The following is an 18,408-nucleotide window of genomic DNA, read 5'->3' as shown; positions in this document are numbered from 1 at the left end:
ACGCGTGAGAAGGAAAATATTTATCTTTATTTGGGAATAAATTATTACTTAGTTAATTATTTGAAATGATTGGTTGAAAATTACTGGACATAAAAATATTAGTAAAAAAGGATACAGGCATTTTTGGAAAGAGGAAAAAATTCAAAACTCACGTAGTATAGATATAGATATTACATGTCACTTCCCTACTATCACTCATTCTGCAATTTTTATTTCGTAATTTTTTTCCTACTGTCACTCCTGTAATTTTCTCAGTTCTTAAATGTTGATGCTTTAAAATATAACATATTATTTTCATTTTATTATTTAAATACGAAGCAAGTATTAATTTTTTTTCTTGGATGTCTTATTGTTCTCAGGATATGGCACTTGGGTATGATTCTATACATGACATCACTCTTCTTGGAGACAAATGGAAGATCAAAGTCAGAGTGATTTGTCTGTATACTATGCCTGAATTTAATTGTCCAGAGGTGGTGAATAGCCTAGAGTTAGTTCTTTCTGATCAAAATGTAAGATACGACTTTCATTTTCAAATTGAACATACGTTTGCTTTGTTTTTATTAAAAGATACTACATAATTTGTTTATTTTCTATTATAGGGAGATAGAATACATGCAACGGTAAGAAAAGCTTTTTTGAACAAATTTAAATGCCTTTTTACAGAAGGAAAAGTTTATGTGATCAACCAGTTTGGAGTGGGGTAGAGCAGCGGCTCCTATAGGACCACTATACATCCTTACAAAATCAATTTTCAATATTCTACGGTTGTACGTGAGATGGAAGATGTTTTGACAATATCAAAGTATGGATTTATATTTACCTCTTTTGATGAAATACTTGCTAATGTCGCTGATGACAAATATTTAGTAGGTAAGAGTTGTTACATGCATCAAATATTTAATTTTTAAAATTTAATTTTTAATATGTGTACCTACTATATTGATTCTTACGTTTTATTTTTCTAATTTATCAGATGTCATTGAGAAGCTTTCTGGAATTAGTAGAATGGAAGAAAGCTGCAAGGACGGTAAAGAAACAAAAAACTACACTATCTTGTAAGGACTGAGATTTTGATAGTGCCAACTAAATCCTCTATTGACGATGTTAGAGTGTGTAATTTAATTACAAAAGCACTAGTTAGTTTCAGGAAAACCGAGTTAGAATGGAGAATTTATGCATTATTAGTTTTCACTTTAAAGTGAATGGTGAACCTGGTTTTTCGGTGAAGCCACGGAGATAGAGTTGGCTTTCGGCGCGTATCGGACTCCGTTCATAGCGATCCAATAGTCGTTTCGACCGCGTTCAGCTATTCTGGAACAATGGCCACTGACAATTTTAGATCTAACGCACGATGATTTCGAGGAAAAAGGATTTTTTATCAAAATGAGGTTTTCGTTTTTGTCTGTTCTTGCCATAATGAGACTCATCTGGCTCTGTGTTTGTGACCTAGAGTAAGGTGAGGATGTTACATGTACCTACTAATGGTAGAGAGATTCAATTTGAATTGAATCTAAGGATTTAGTAGGATTACACATTGGTTTATTGTGTGGTTTTTGGAAATTGAAGAGCGGACGGGTTCGTCGTGAATCCGTGACCGATCGATTGTGAACCAAAATCGTGGGTTTATTGCCCCGTCGTGCTGAACGCGATGGCGCAACGTTCGGAATTCTATGAACGGATTGCCGGATATCGCATTATGTTCGAAAAGGGGTCTAAAGTGATGACTAATTGGAATTTCGCAAAAGTCCCCAATTTATGATTTGTACCGAATCGCCGCGAATCAGACGTGGAGGTGCGACGTGTGTAAATTACTCGCCTGGAAGGATTGAATTTCTAATAATCAGTTTAGAGGACTTGTGTGCAAAGTTGACAATCAATATGGACTCTCTAGGTTTCATCATGGAAAACCCTAACCTGTTCACCTTCTCCCTCAGCGACTCCCTGCAACACCTCTGCACCTTTGCCCACGTCGGCGCGCACCACGGCTGCGCCGGCAGCGGTGCCGGCCGCGGGAAAACCCCTCCACCATCATCTTCTTCACCTACCCTCCATCCTCCTCGCCTTCTGACTCGGAAGCACCCCATGAGTGGAACCTGCCGTTCTCTGGCAGAGACCTCCCTCCGGTGTCACCCTCGCCCGGCCGCCGGAGCCACCTTGCTCCCTGCGGCCAACCCGCAGTCACCCAGGCCGAGCCCGGGTGATCTTTACTCCCGTACGCTGCCGCAACTCCCATCGGTTGCCGCGCCCTCCATCAGTGACCTCTGGCTGCCCCGCGCGCCATCGCCGCCGGCTCCCGACCGCCGGCCGCCGCTCTCCCTCTCTGCGGCCGCCCAAACCTTTGAGCGGGCCGAAGACTTGGTCTTCTCGACCACCGCGCCAGTGCACCACCCGCAGCAGGTGCGCCGACCTTCCTCGACCTCCGGCGACGTGCCGCCGTCGCCCGACCTTCCTCCGGCCGCCGCTACCTTGGAGCCCGTGATGAACCCGCGTGGGCTCGGTTTGGTCCAGCACCGCCGCAGCCGCTTCCCACCGAATGGCATGAGCAGGTCCCGGCTGGTCGGCTGCACTCGTCCGCGCGTCCGCCTGCGCCGCCGGAGCTCCCCGTCGGCGGAGCGAGCCCGTGTTCTCTTCGGGTTTGGTGCCTAGGGCATCATTGGCCGTCGTCGCCGCCGTCTCCGTCACCTGCTGACGCCAGCCCGGCTACCTCGGACTGCCGCACCAACCCCTGGCGGCCTGCCCGCCGACGGCCGCCCCGGCCACCCCGTGCCCTGCCTAGCTCTGTAAGCTTGATTTCAGCCTTTCTGCGCATAGTCTCCTGTTCTGTTCACTGTTTCGGCGACCGAGCGTTCCGATGCCTCTGGGGTGTCAGCATCGTGATCCTCTGTCAGTCCTGATCACAGTTTCTCTCCTCATTTAGAGTCAACGAGCCTGGTTAGCGAGATAAGCATGCTTTTCCTGCTGTGCACGCTATTTCACTAATTTTTGCATCGCTCGTGCGCATGCCACAGTGGCCGGCATGCTCCAAAAGGTGAGCACGGCCTCCGGCACGCCGAGACCTGTCGTATGGTCTCGGTTTGCCTGAATGACTTCTAGTTTGTGCAGACAGACCATAAAAGCGCCGAAATCGCATGAAATAATGTGATTTCGGGTAATCGGAGGCGCTTTATGTATTTTGGGTGTTGGGCTGCTGTTGGCAGCATGTGGAGTAGTGGTAACCTTTGGACTGATTGTCAAGGCCCTCAGCCCTTACGGAGACCGTAAAGTATTTCTGATGCGTTTCTCGGCGAAATCGCCAACGGAACGCGGGTTTCGGTTCGGAATTCTTTCGACGGCACTTGGTGATTATTTGCATCATCGCTGAGCCTTGTTGGCTGGTCTGTCACCCGCGTCGTTTTTAGCGTTCGGAAATGACGGTAGCGAGCTGGAGTTCCGATGCGGTTTTCGGGACTTCCGGCTTGTTCGGTAATCGGTTTTGGGAAACGCGTTCTCGTGGTTCTGTGTGAGTGGGGATTGTGTGTTAGCGAGTCATGTTAGTGGGTTAGATTCTAACCCGTTGACCTTTCGTAGGTTCGATTGTTCCGTCTTCACAGTCGAGAGATCTTCGTCAGACATGTACAGGTGGGTACTTCGATCCGAATCGTACAGTGGTGCGGACGTCGGTGATATCCTTCTATCCCTGTTCTTCTGTTATTACTATTGCGTTAGTATAGTTATATTGAGCCTTACACCCCTTATTGTTTACATCTTACTCTACTCGTTGTTTGCATGATAGTATCCTGAGTAGGTAGTAGATAGTTATACCATGTTTCCTTGTTGCTCTACTTAGCTATTCTGCATATTGGGTATCATGTTTAGAGTAGAGCGGTTTTGTGATTTCTTGTGAGATCGGTGACCTAGTCGGTCGTTCCTTGACTTCTGTATTCGATGACCTATGAGGTCGATGTACCCTGAGGGTAGGATTGTCGGCTTGTGGCTGACGGTAGTTCCAGATTATATTGATACACTCTTGAGACCTATTGGTCAATTCTTGCATTTATAGTTTAGTTGACCCATTGAGCAGTATTTGCATATCTTTGAGAGGATTGTGAGTTGTTCCATCCTAGCTGACCTGAGTGGACGGTTCTTGTACTTCCTTACAGTTGGATGACCTTTTGCGTCAGTTAGCCCCGAGGGCGGGTGATTGTCGGCTGGTTGCGACGCGTTGGCTATTGATCATATCCGCATTGATCGCCACAGCTCGAGTGCATTTCACGTTACCAGCGGTTGATCCCCCGCAGGAGGTGTTATTTTCCGAAAAGTGGTCGTACATCTGACCCGTGAGCCCAACGATGTTCTCTTTGTGCTAGGGTTATTATGCCAGGTGTGAGCAGGTAATGGCTTTTGCCTGAGGTCCTTAGACCGACACGGCGATTTAGATTGGGTACTTTTGACTTCTCGTCCGGTTGACGCATATAGCTATAATAGCGGTTGTTGCATATATACTACAGTTCTTTCTTTACAGTTGTCTTGCTACTATAGTTTTGATATCCTTGTATGCTTGCAGTTGTACATTACAGTAGCGGTAGTTGTGCTTTCATATATATATATTTATATATATATATATAATATATATTATATTATTAATATATCATTCTATATATATTATATCTCATTCGTTCATTATCGTTGCTACTGGATTTCACTTACCATACTGTTTGTTTGTCTCTTCCTGATCCGTGTGAGTACTCCTCGCGCTTCATCGGCTGCGGTACCCACTGGGAGGGGAGACATGTTTACATGTTCTCATCTCCCCCACTATTTTTCAGGTATCGCAGGCGGTGAGGTGAGACGAGACGTGAGGCACGGGGATAGCTGTCGTTAGAGCTCCGACCGGTTTGTACTATTTAGTTATTACCCTATTATTTCTGGTGATATATAGCTTAGTCGGTCTATATGGTTCAGTATTTCATTATGTTAAAATATTCAAGGATTTCTGGATTTTCGTAAATAAAAGGTTTTCTACCCCTCGTGGTAGCGTTTTTAAAAGATAAAAATTTCCGTGTAGGAACAGTTTTCAAAAGATTTCTGTGGAATTATGTTTAAACAGAATTATGTTTAAACATTGAATGTAAATCTGTGATGTGAATGGTGAATGTATGAATGTATAGTTATCTCTATATTCATTTAGTTGTGGTTGTATCTTGCTTGTTACTTTGTACTTGTGCGACGCCGTCGAATACAGGGAGGACTCGTCCGTGTGAACAGTGGATTACCTGTATGGTGTGGCGGATCTGGCATTCCCTAGGGTTAGGTTTTCAAAAAAAAAAAAAAAATTTAGACGCTTTCGCAATGCTTTGAAATCAAAAAGGAACTCCGGGGATCTGGCATTCCCTGGGGTTAGGTTTTCAAAAAAAAAAAAAAAAAAATTAGACGCTTTCGCAATGCTTTGAAATAAAAAAGGAACTCCGGGGCGTGACATATCTACATTTTTTTTTCCTTCAAATATTTCCTGTACATAGAAACTTTTCCTGTATACAAAGCGAAAGCTGTACTTGTACCTGTACCTATAATCATACAACACTACAACCAGTAGTATAGAGTTGCAAAATAAAAACATATATAATAACAAGGGTCCACTATACATACATAATATCCAGGTATAACAAAAACACTCGCTCCAGCGAGTTACAACATCAGTATGTATAAAAATTCAAAAACTACAACTACCTGTAGCTGGTACTCCTCTAACTCTGAAGCTCGTCAGGAATGGCTCTAACTCGCAACGCTCTTTTCACGATAGGAATCAGCAGTAGCAGCAGCCGCAACAAAAGGCTCTGCAAAAGATCCACAACTGGGCGTGAGAACTACTGCAAAAATAAGTAGTCCTCAGTGGGTACCCTACCGACCTCAACGGCTCATCCACTAAGTCTACAGATGTAAGCAGGGATAGTAAAGAAAGCTAGAACAAATCGACAGCTATAAGTCACTATACTATTGGAAACCAACATTAACAATATGTAAAGAATGCAAATCCTGACCCAATCTCACTAGGGATTGTGAACACACCCGTCCCGCAAAACGTATTGGAAAGAGGGGTCCTCTTTCAGCCTTAAATAAATAAAAATAGAAAGATATAGAAAGAGAGTTTCATGGCACTTTGATTATCGCAATCTCATTTTGATGGTCCAACAATCATTCCCAATTCTTTGAGGACTCGTCGAAGCTACACTAACTGCCACCACGCTAGGTCGTCAGTGGAGAGTAAGTCCAAACAGGACAAACCGACATCAACGCAAAAACACTAAGCCCGACTCCGGAGTGGCACTAGTGGGCGCTACCCAACCAAGTATGCAAGCGAGTCTCTGTCGAGCTCAATCAGGCTCTCACAGACTGTAATCAAAGTAGAAAGGTCTCACAGGTCTAAAAACCATAATCCATGTGCCCTCGGCACAATCTGATGCAAAAACTGCAAACTGGGTTCACCATCAACCACAACGGCACCCGACAGTCCAGAACAGTCTGAACACTACTGTAAAAATACACTCGGCATCTCAGCACGAGTGTAAATGCATTCTACACTACCTGGGTATCCACCGCCCACAAACTGCGGCGATACAAACAAACTACGGCTCCTGGAGCTAAATCTGGTAGTTTGAGCAACTGACGGTGTAGAATTGATAGTTTTCTCCTAAGTCAATTCTAAGTCCAATATGCATAATTTAGCTAATATTCTAAGCTCCAATTCAGATTAAAAAGCATGCAAATCCAAGAATCGAGCTAATCAACATACTAAACGAAGCTAAAAACACATGCTGACAACATATAGAATTAGGAGGAAATCCGTAGAATCTGATAAGCATAACATTAACCCACCTCAAAAGCTAATCCAAATCTGGCGAGAAGTCGATAGGAGAAGAACTACGCGCTCGCCTGGCCTCCAAACAATGCAACCGTCACGCTCGAGCGCTTGAACGGCTCCCCGGCACGAAATCGGCGACGATCCGAGCTCCACCCGAAGCCTCCTCCACGTACGGCTCAAGAACTAGAGAGAGAAGAGAAGGATAAGTAAGCTCCCTGCCTCTCCACACCTTTATGAAGCGGTGGGGATAAGGATAATTATCCAAGTTGACCAAGTTGAGTTGGTTGAGTTGATAAACATAGAGAGGGAGTAAGTGGCATACATATCCACCAAACAAAATACCATCCTATCCTTTACCAACTCAAAAGAAAAAAAAAACTAAGGATTCTACATCCTCTCCCACTACAAAAAGTTTCGTCATCAAAACTTAAAACATACCTCAAATCTGAGTCTCAAACAAGTAGGGATAGGACTCCCGCATCACCGTCTCTTGCTCCTACGTCGCTTCACGCTCCTCGTGATGACTCCACTGCACTTTTACATAAGGGATCACCCGGTTGTGCAATTCTTTCGTCTCACGAGCCAGAATTTGCACCGGTCGCTCCTCATATCTCAAATCCTCGCCAAGCTCTAGTAGAGTGAAGTCAATCACGTGAGAGGGATCGAACACATATCTTCTCAACGCCGAAACGTGGAAAACATTATATATACCGGCCAGTCGTAGGGGTAGAGCAATCCTGTAAGCAACTGGTCCAACTCGCTCCGGTACCTCAAAAGGGCCTACAAAGAGTGGACTAAGCTTTCCACGCACTCCAAATCTACGTATACCTCTAGACGGCAAGACTTTCAGGAACACATGATCTTCAACCTGGAACTCTAAGTCTCATCTCCTGGTATCGGCGTAGCTCCTCTAACGACTCTGGGCTGTCAAAATATGCCGCCGTACATCCTTAACCTTTTCCTCAGCCTCTATCAAAATCTCAGGTCCCATAGTCTTCTTTTCACCCACATCACTCCAATAAAAAGGGGATCGACACCTGCATCCATACAACGTCTCAAACGGAGCCATCTGGATGCTCATTTGATAGCTGTTGTTATACGCAAACTCAGCCAGTCTCAAATGTCGATGCTACCCTCCTCCAAAGTGCAGGACGCATGCTCTCAGTATGTCCTACAGAGTCTAAATGGTCCTCTCTGTCTGACGATCTATCTGTGGGTGAAACGTCGTGCTGAAATGCAACTGTGCACCCAAGGCTGTCTGAAGACTCCTCCAAAAGTGTGAAACGAACCTTGGGTCTCTGTCTGATACAATCGAGATCGGCACACTATGCAATCTCACAATCTCATCCAAATATAACTGAGCAAGCCTCTCCCTGGACCAGATGGTTTGTACTGGTAAAAAGTGAGCAGACTTAGTCAGTCTGTTCACTATCACCCAAATCGCATCGAAACCACCCTGAACTCTTGACAATCCCACGACAAAGTCCATCGTGATCTGCTCCCATTTCCACTCGGGCACTAGCAGACTCTGAAGCTTGCCAGCAGGTACCTGATGCTCTGCCTTTATTTGTTGGCAAGTTAAACACTGAGCCACAAATCTGCCAATGTCTCTCTTCATTCCATTCCCACAGAAGTGTGACTTTAAATCCTTATACATCTTGGTTCCATCGGGGTGAACCGTATAAGGTGAGTAGTAAGCCTCTATCAAAATCTCCTCTCAGATCCCTGAATCGATAGGCACACACATTCGGTCTCTGTACCGCAGTACTCCGAACTGTCCACAACAAAGCCCTCTGCCTGTCCCCTCTCTATCTGCTCTCGAATCCTCAACAAGTACGAGTCTCCACTCTGTTTCTCTCGGATCCTGTCCAACAGAGTGGGCTGGAAGATTATAGACATCAGTCTTGCAGTAGACTCAGGGGACACTACCTCGAGCCTCAACCATTGTAGCTCCTCAAGTAACGGCCTCTGCTGAGTAATCATCATGCTCAAACTCTACACTGACTTCCTGCATTGTCTTCACCCATCGTCTGCCTTTGTCGCGAAGACTTACTTGAGGGTGATGACGTGGAGACTGATGTGTCTTCCTTTTCCAGGGAATGGGACTTTGGAAATGTCTGATCTTTGCTATTGGGCAATCTGCCTTCTTTTTTTTTGGACTTCTTCCTCGCTAGCTAGCGTGCCAAAGCAACCCTGGGCCCCCAGAGGGGTCACTACTCAAGTACGCTACCTAAGAGATAGGGGACTTTATCAGCTCCTGAGAATATGGCATTTTTCTTCTTTGTTTTTTCAATCATTTTTTTCTGTGGATTTCTAGGACCATTTTACTTTTTGGGGTTCAATATTTATGAAAAGCCAGGGTCCAAATGATCCTTGTTAGGGAACCAAGACGAGAATTCTTACTAATAATAAGAAAGGGTTAAGGGCCTCTAACGCCTATAAATAGAAGCTTCTTTCAGTCTCTATTTGACAAAGTAAAGGGAGACGGAGACTTTAAAGTCGGCAAGAAAGAGCTTTAGCCATGGATATCGTTGGAAGACTTGCTGAAATTCAACAAGAAATACAAACCGCGGAAACCGAAAAGTCAGGAGAATTCGCTCAATCTGTTATAGGAGCATCTGCCAGCTATCGATCCTGAGGTCGTAAGAAGAGTGATACAAAGGATACGGAACCACATTCGAGCTCTTGAAGACCGGAAAGAGGCCCTCATTCAAGAACAACAATCTCTCCTTGTGGAAGGGGCCATAAGCAACCGTAGAAACAACGGGGGGAACTAGAAGAGAAGAATCTGTCGACTCGACTCTTTCTATTTGAAATAAATAAGTAGTCCGTCGACGCAAAGTAGTGTGAAATAATGTATTGCTTTCTTTCTCTTTGTTTGGTGGAGATCTACTCCTAATGCTTACTGGAGATAGACTCCTATGCTAAGTGGATTTCTTTGGTTTGTTGTCTTTGCATGTATTGGACAAAACCTAGTCAAAAGTGTGAAATGCTTATTTAATCTTAATAAAGATAAAGACTTATTCGTCAAAATCAGCTTCAAATTCATGTGAAAGTTGAAGTAAGGTCTAAGCTAAGTGTACTGGAGATGTGCTTATTAAGCCGGAAAGGCTCTGAAGCAAACTTCTTCCTTGAGTCTGCGCCAAGATGATTTCCCAATCTGTTCTGTCCTTTAAGGACAGAGCCCACTGTTGCTCTAGTTCACCCTAGTCTTTCTACTCTTTAGTGTCTGAAAGCCCTTCTCCGAAGACTTTCGGCTTCTAAAGAGAACTTTACTATAAGTTTTTAGGCTTCATACAGATACCGGAGGTGAACTAGAGTAGAGCAAGGCCCTCGCCTGTCACGTCCCGCTATTGCCAATTTGGTCGATCCGGGCCCGTACACAGACGCCGAACGGACAGCACCTCCTCTGTCCGCCCAAGGCTCAACAACAATAAGTACATGTATAAAGAAATAAATAATTTCCAGGATAACATTTCAATATATATGGCTTGCACGAGGGCAAGCAACAGGCACAAGTGATAGTAAACTAACTAAACATGTATTCACTATAATTTTCAAACTTTAAAACTAAACTGTAAAAGCTAAATAACTGAAATATTTAGTTATTTACATGCTCCTTTATACATTCATGTACATGTTTCTTTGACATCAAATATATACAATCTGAAACCAAAATGGGTATACCACTATATACTGGTGTCTACTAGCTAAGATGCTGGGTTCTTGCCGCGATCCTCGGCCACACCGCTCGCGCTAGGACCTGCATGATTAGTGGTGTGAGAACTACTAAAAGTTTCCAGTGGGTTCGGCCGCCGATCTCGCCGACTCACCCACTAGGTCTATTAAGGCATATGTAGGCAAGAAAAGTGAATAGATAGTAACGAGCTATAACATATAATTACTACAATGCCTGCACAAAGCTGAAAGAAACTGTAGATAACATATAAAATTTATGCATGCATGCTATGAATAATCAATACCCAATCCATCTGGTTAACCATTTGGTTAACCATAACTCACGAACGCAATCCCTAAATATCCGGCACTAAGCTGCCTCCCGACGGGATCGTCTACTGGGAAGGCTTATACGATCAACCCAATTAATGACACACTCCGGAGCGTACTGCTTGGGGGGAGCGATCACCACCAAGCCAAAACAAAATAGGTGAGTATGATCCAATCCTCACTTAGAGAATTAAATAACTGACGATGTCACAATTTCATTTCTAACTAGCTCTTTATGCTAGTTTTACCAGTCCAATATTGATGCTATGCTTCTAGTCACAATGTCACCAAGTTTACTATTGTCATAGTCCACAGTAGAATTCACACATTGATAGGGTTCTATGTTCACACTCTATGGTTCACATATTCTTAACAATGAGAATTGTTCAATTGTTCATATCATAACTACACAATGCCAATTACCCTATAATGCATGAATATTATATGATTCATATACAAATATGCTCAAGAAGGTAACGTAGACATAAAGAGTGATTCAATGATTTCGGATAGCACCCCTCACCTGTAGAGATGCCAACAAACTGGAATCAACGTCTCGAACCGTATCAACAACGAGCTCTCGCGACTCCGTGCAAATAGAGCTAAAACGGCTTATACCATAATTAGTGCGCCGCCGACCTGTCGGAATGTCAATTTAGATTTCTGGGCATGCTAGACCTTCTTTCCTAAAGGAATAAAAGAAGTTAAACTTGAGTTATATTACACTTTAGCAAAACTTGCATTTTACCCCCACTTGCATATATATACATATATAGTATAACTAGTATTACAGAGTTCTAATTAGGAACTTACCAATGCAGTTTTGCATTCGTATTAGCTCAATTACTCATCAGATTCTTAATTAACATCTCTCTGTTACTATCAACTGAATTCTAATCATAATTATTTTAATTTGCTGCTTAATTAGTTTGTTCTCAGCTCCAATAATAAGAATTTCCAATGCTGAAATTCAACACTTGCTGAAATTCAGTTTACGCTGAAATTTTTCTGCACTATGCTGAAATTTCAGCACTACTTCCCTTTGTGCAGCCCCGCTACAAGCATATAGCAATTAATTTTCATGTCTATAACTCTTCTAACATATTTAACCCCCATTAATTTAAGCAATTACTTTAATTTCACCCGAGTTCGAAATTCTACAACTTTCTTTCAGCTTCAACAGCATGCTGAAATTCTGCACCTGCTGCAGTTCTTCTTAGCTTAACCCTTTAAATTCTGCACTTTCCTCTCTTCGCAGCCCCCCTATGCGAATTTAAGGTAAGTACTTTCATTATTTACAATTCCTTTCAAGTAATCCATACTACTTAAATCAGGGAAAAGAAAAAGAACAAGTTGTAATAAATTCTAAGATCTTGATTGTATTTGGAAATTGATTGTAAAAGGAAATTGTGATGTAAAAATATATCTAGTGTGAATGCTTGTAATAGCAAGTAGATTTATGTTTTTGATACTTCCTTATGCAATCTCTACTTGAAATGTGTTCCTGGTTGGAACCTCGTACATTGTATTGATTGCGACGCCTAGGACGTACAGGAAAAACTTTGTCCGTTCGGCGGTCTGTCGGCGTGCCCGAATCCGACCAAATAGGCGAGGCGTAGGGCGTGACAGATAAAATGGTATCAGAGCATAAAGTAGAGAATGGAAAAATAGTTTAGATGGACCTAGGAGACTCTAAGATAGTGTAAACCATAGAGGTTAAGGCTCGTGAGAGACGAGGACTTGTGACTTGCGGCGAAAAGTTAATGGATTGGGTTGTGTCGAAACCTCTAAGACGGATATTAGAGGTAGACTCGAGGCGCGGTTTATTCTCAACCAAGTGTGTTCATGTTGGCGCGCAACAATATGAAATCGAGTGATGAGAATAGACGTCCTTATGTGACTTTCGCCCGATTTGAGTCGATATTATTTGTCTCGTGTATGACCCAGAGGGTCGAGGGTTAACGAAGTTATCGCATTTAGGAAGCGATGGCACCGCATAGGCGATCTTCGTATTGATCGGCGCGGGATAGGACAAGTGGTGTCCCTGAGCAATTTGAGGCGAGCGGAGACTTGAAACTTTGCAAGTAATTGGCCACTCTTGTGGGAGTGCCAAGGTACGAGCCGATTAGGTGCAACAACAGCAGGAGGCTGCCATGCGCCGAGGGAGTGAGCTTTTGCGACCCTCATGACCTTGAAGAGGTTAGTGAATCCTCGTCGTGTTAAACCACTCTTGCTCAAATTGACCAAAGTGCGTCGAGAGAAATAGTTGGTGTAGTGTACCAAATTTTTAATATAGAAATAAGTGTAAATAAAAATAGTGTTATGAGATGGGCTAAGGTGTAATTGTGCAAATGAGAGGGGCTGAGGTGTAATGGTGCAAGTAATTGAGTTTACTTGGAGGGCAAGTTTCCTATGTACCTATGTAATTGAGTTTACTTGTTGGGCAAGTTTTCTATGTACCTATGTAATTGAGTTTACTTGTTGGGCAAGTTTCCTATGTAATTGAGTGAATCCTTGCCCTTTTACCCCAAACCGTAGGAAAGAGAGAGAGGGTGGGTTTTCTCTTTTTTTCTCTTTGACTTTATGACCTCTCTTTCTCTTTGGTTCTCTTTACCAAAGAGAGGATTAGAGAAGAAAGAAAAATTGGAATTTGCTTGGTGGAGAAGAAGGCTTGGAATTGAGCTACTTTCTTCATCTTCTTCATCACTTGGATTAGAGAAGAAAGCTTGTTTGAGGTAAGCTTCATGGGCTCTAATGGCATATAGCTAGAGATAGGTTTAAATCTCTTAGAATCTAGCTAGATGGAAATCCTAGTTGATGTTAGGTTGCTATTTGCTTGAATCATGAATTTATATAGTGTATTATTGCAATAGTTACCTCTAGGATTTTGAAAGAGAGCTCTTGATCATGAGAGGTTTTAATCTCAATTGATCATATGTTTCCGCAATTGAAGGTAAAACCGGCGCGGAGGATCATTCGGATTGAGATTCCGTTGAGCCGGTGGTGGTCAAAGTGAAGAAAATTATATTTTTGCTTTATTTGTTGCAGTTGGAAGAAATCAACGGCCATAAATCGTGCCACTAGGCTACTCGTTTCGTGTCGACATCACGAGGTGGGGGGTGCTATCCGAAATAGCCGAGTTTCATTCTATGTCTAAGTTCTACTATTATTGATCATATATCATCATGCATAGAATAGTGAGAATCCTATGAGTTGTGGTAATTTCATGCTTAGTGTGAGGGATAATGATCCATGATTGCGTAATACTTGTAGGAATATCTATTTGCATGATGTTGAGATAGATGTGGACATGTATGTTGCATGAGAACTTTTATATGATGCCAATATAGATATTTGTACATGTTGTATGAGTTGCTAGTGGACATATACATGTGGATATGATGTAAGAATAGACTAGATTCATGAGGAACTAGTATGTGAACCAATGACATTGTGAGAATTGGAAACTAATGCATAAGTGGCCGACCTGAGCAAAGCATGCCTTGTGATGATAGGGATGTAGTATTCCCGCAGTCCTTTGGTAGGGGGACTTAATCATACTCGCATTGTCTGTTAAAGCTTGTGGATGGTCGCACCTCCCAAGCAGTGAGCTCCGGAGTTGTATCACAATGAGATTAAGACGGGGGAGAGAGTCACGACGGTGCGCCCCCGGCAGACGGTCACGGTCGCGTGACAGTATGTGTGGCGAGTGATTCGACCTTCGGGCGAATCGTTTGGATTTGACATAGGCATGATCATGGCATTTCGTATATAGTTTGCATACATGACAGAACTTAAACATGTACTTGTTGACATGATTGGTAAAGGCATAGCTACACATTTGAGCATGATATAGATGTGGATGAGCAAGGTAGGCTTATTGTTATATCTATTATTCCTTTGACATGTTGACCTCTTTATTGTTTCTATGCCTTTCTTGGACCTAGTGGGAAAATCGGCGGGGTCGGCGGCCGAACCCACTGGGAACTATGGATAATAGTTCTCACACCCTGTTTTGCAGAGCCTAGTTCGAGCGCGTGTGTCGAGGATCGCGGCAAGGGCGTCGCGCAGTAGATAGAGTAGACCACCGGCGTTAGCTCACTACCCTCGAGTATAAAAAGGAAAGAATGATATATAAAACCCTTTTGTGAAGAAATGTAATGTATTTGAGAGATGGCATTTTGGTTGTATGTATGAGAAGTAAAGTGAAATATGTAATGGTTCATGTGTGTGAACAAGTGATGTAATAGATAGTTTAAATTCTCTTGTATCTGTGATTGCCTCTCTCAATGTTGAATGCTAACATCTCTTGTTGGATATGTATGCATAGACTTTGTTACGCTTCGGGCGGGCAGGGAAAACTCTGTCCGTTCGGTGGGTCTGTTTCGGGCCCGAACTGTCCAAATTGGCGGTGTCGGGTCGTGACAGTTGGACAAAGTCCAATTGACATTCCAACAATGATGGAAGGGTTAGAATTGAGTTCTAAAAGAGTTAGAAAGGTTTTAGCATTGATCGAAATGAAATAGAGTCGAAGAGATGCGAAAATCTGAAATCTGGAGTTTGTACCGGTACAGCATCAATGTTGTACTGGTACCATGTAGCAAACCAAGAGAAGCAGCTCTCGGGTTTGAGAAAAAAAGGCCGTGTTATCGGTGACACCCCTGATGTGTACCGGTACCAACTGTAGGAAACTGCAGTTTTGGGTCTGTTGCGATTGGGGATTGTTGGAGGGCCTTTATGCAATTGTGGCAGCTTGAAAAAAAAAGGCCCCAACTCCTCCTCCCTTAATCACAGCCTGAGACGACCCAACATGTGGTTTTTCTCCCTCTCTCCCTAGGAGCCCTTCCCGAGTGTGGATTGGTGGAGATTAGAGGAGATTTGAGGGTTCGACCTTGTGGATAGAGCAAGGCAGTGCAATTGTGCGGGGGGAGCGTGAGTCTAATTGCAAGAAAAAAGGGAATAGGACGGCCACGAGTGGATTCGGTGGTCCGTCAAGTTCTCAACTGAGTGCAATGTGTTCGCGGTCGTGATCCCGAGCCCGGGGACCTAACACATTCGGTCCTCGGCAGGATGTGTTGTTTGTGGGTGTTCTTCATAACCCACAATAGTGTAAGCACCTAGAGGGCAAGTGCTTCAGGTGTGGGCAACCGGGCTATGCGCAGGACGAGTGTTCGCAAGATGACAGCCGGGACCTGACACTGGCGATAGCCTATTCTTCTCTGGGACGGCCTGCAGGTGTGCCACCTGCGGCATGGTCAAGAGAGAGGGCGTTGAGGACAATGCAACCTAAGGGTTCGCAGCGGTTGCCAAGTGGCCGTGGATACGCGAATCGGGTTGCGGAACCTACTGTTACCGATGACATCATGGCAAGTGTGGTTTAGTTGAAGCAAGCATATGCTTCTACATGATGTAAAGTTAATGCATTGCATGCATTGACCTGGTGGTCTGCTACTACTATTTATACATTAGTATAGTAAGGACCTAGTGGACGGGTAAGTGTAGATACACGAGCATGCTTATGCGGTAAGAGTGTAATGCCTGCTGGAGCAGGTAGAGAGCCTGATGGCACTAGCAAATTGCTGGTGTTGGCCTGTGGGCGAGAAGTGAAACTCGCGGTAGAGATAGATGTGGCGAATCGACTCTCAGAGCAATGTGAGTAGTAAATTGCGAGAGTAGAGCCATGATGCTAATGGGCACCTGAGTAGTCCGAGTATTTCGGATGTCGTTCCGGTGGGTCAAACAGTGAAAGTGAATCACTATTGCGGAATTAGTTGGGTAGTGCCAAGTTTGGCCTGTGGGCCTAGTTGTACCTCAATGTGAGATGGGAGAATGTGTTTGGTAGATGGTGCGCGAGGGCAATCTTGCCCAAAGCCAAGACTTAGAGTAAAACGCTATAGTAGCGTACGACGCCCGAGTATAGGTACTCGTGGAGTGCGGATATGGATCAGCCGAGTGAGTGTGTTGGCAGTAGCACCTGAGCATTGCTAGGTGTGAAGTGTGCCTGTTAAAGCACCAAAAAAAAGAAAAAAAAAAGAGAAAGAGGGAGAGAAAATTTGAATCCAACTTTTAGGAATATGGTGTATGAGATGATCTATACACTAGGTGCATAGAGAAAATTTGAATTCAAATTTTGAACATGGTGCATAGGTTAATCTATGCACTAGGTGCATAGACTATAGAAAAAAAAGAGGAAGAGAGAGAATGCTCTCGTAGGCATGCATAGCTATTACATATGTACTATTTAGCAAATTAGTCCTTTCCCTTTCATATATTTGTAAGATGCTCCACTTCATATAAATATTTTGTTATATATATTACTCTTTTATTTTAACTGAAGTATAATATAAACAAGATGGGTTAATCTGCAATATTATACCCATGATACCATTACAACTTCCCACAATCCCCACCACATGCACGTTCTAAAAAATAAAAAAAAGGCCCCAAGTAGTTATAACTTGGTCTATAAATTTCTCAACAAAAAAAAAAGAAAACTGACTAAAAAAAAAACCCTACTTTTTTTCAACTCTCAAACCTATCCCTAACAAAAAAAAAAAACCCGTCCCATTCCCCTGTTCACGAAAGAAGAAAAAAAGGTAATATAATTTTTTTTTTCCCTTCTCCATTGATGCAGCATCAAAGCTCTCTCTCTCAAAAAAAAAATAATAATAATAAGAAAAGAGAAGAAGAAAAAAGCTCTCTCTCCCTCTCCACGTTCTTGTACAAGCCCGGGATCAGGGTGGTGGCGGCGCTCCCCAACGAGCTCCTCGCCGCGGTCGTGTCGCCCCCGGGCTACGCGCTCAGGTGGGTGCAGCGCAACGTGGCGGCGTACTACCCGGCGATCCAGATCGCGGCCATGGCCGTGGACAATGAGATGTTTGCGAGCCCGCATAGCAGCCTCATCGCGCTCCTCGTCCCAGCCATGACCAACGTCCACGCCGCGCTCATGCGCCTCCGCCTCGACGGTGCTATGAAGTCTCCTTCCCCATCGCCCTCACCGCGCTCCGCGCCTCGTACCTGCCCTCCGCGGGCGCATTCCCGAACGACCTCGCGGAGCGCGTAATGCGCCTGATGCTCGACCTCCTCTGCCACACTGGCTCCTACCTCATGGTCAACGCCTACACCTTCTTCGCCTACTCCGCTGACGCCACGCTCATCTCCTTCGACTACACCGCCATCCTCCCCGACACCGGCCTCGTCACCGCTCACCAGGTGTTCGATCTACGTCCGCAATGAGCAGCGCTTCTTTAAAAAGAGGCTTCTATAAGTCTACTCCCTCTCCGGCAGCAGCCGTTGCATCTCGCTTATCGTCTGCGGACTCTTGATTCCCTACAACGAAGATGACAGCATATGGCAGTAGCGGTTGGAGGAGCCAAAATTCGATGCCGGCAGCGCCGTCGACGAGCATTTGGACGTCGTGCCGCGCGGGCTGCACCCAATCTATGTCGACAAGTCTCGGCGCCGGTACCTGGTCAGCTCCGACCTCATCGACCACCCGCTCTTCCGCGTCCTCATCGAGCGCTCGGACGGAGGAGAGGGGATGTCATCGACGGTGATCA

At 44.2% G+C, this 18,408-nt stretch overlaps 1 protein-coding gene across 1 annotated transcript; it reads left to right on the top strand.

The window, feature by feature from the left end:
* LOC109714593 (myb-related transcription factor, partner of profilin-like) lies at positions 780-17,912 on the top strand. Its single transcript, XM_020239293.1, has 4 exons — positions 780-873; positions 977-1,030; positions 1,895-2,400; positions 17,577-17,912. The coding sequence occupies exons 1-4, from the start codon at positions 780-782 to the stop codon at positions 17,910-17,912; spliced, it is 990 nt and encodes a 329-aa protein (XP_020094882.1).

The sequence above is a fragment of the Ananas comosus genome, linkage group 8 (genome assembly GCF_001540865.1).
Source record: "Ananas comosus cultivar F153 linkage group 8, ASM154086v1, whole genome shotgun sequence".
Taxonomy (NCBI): domain Eukaryota; kingdom Viridiplantae; phylum Streptophyta; class Magnoliopsida; order Poales; family Bromeliaceae; genus Ananas; species Ananas comosus.
This window is presented reverse-complemented; position numbering and strand designations above follow the sequence as displayed.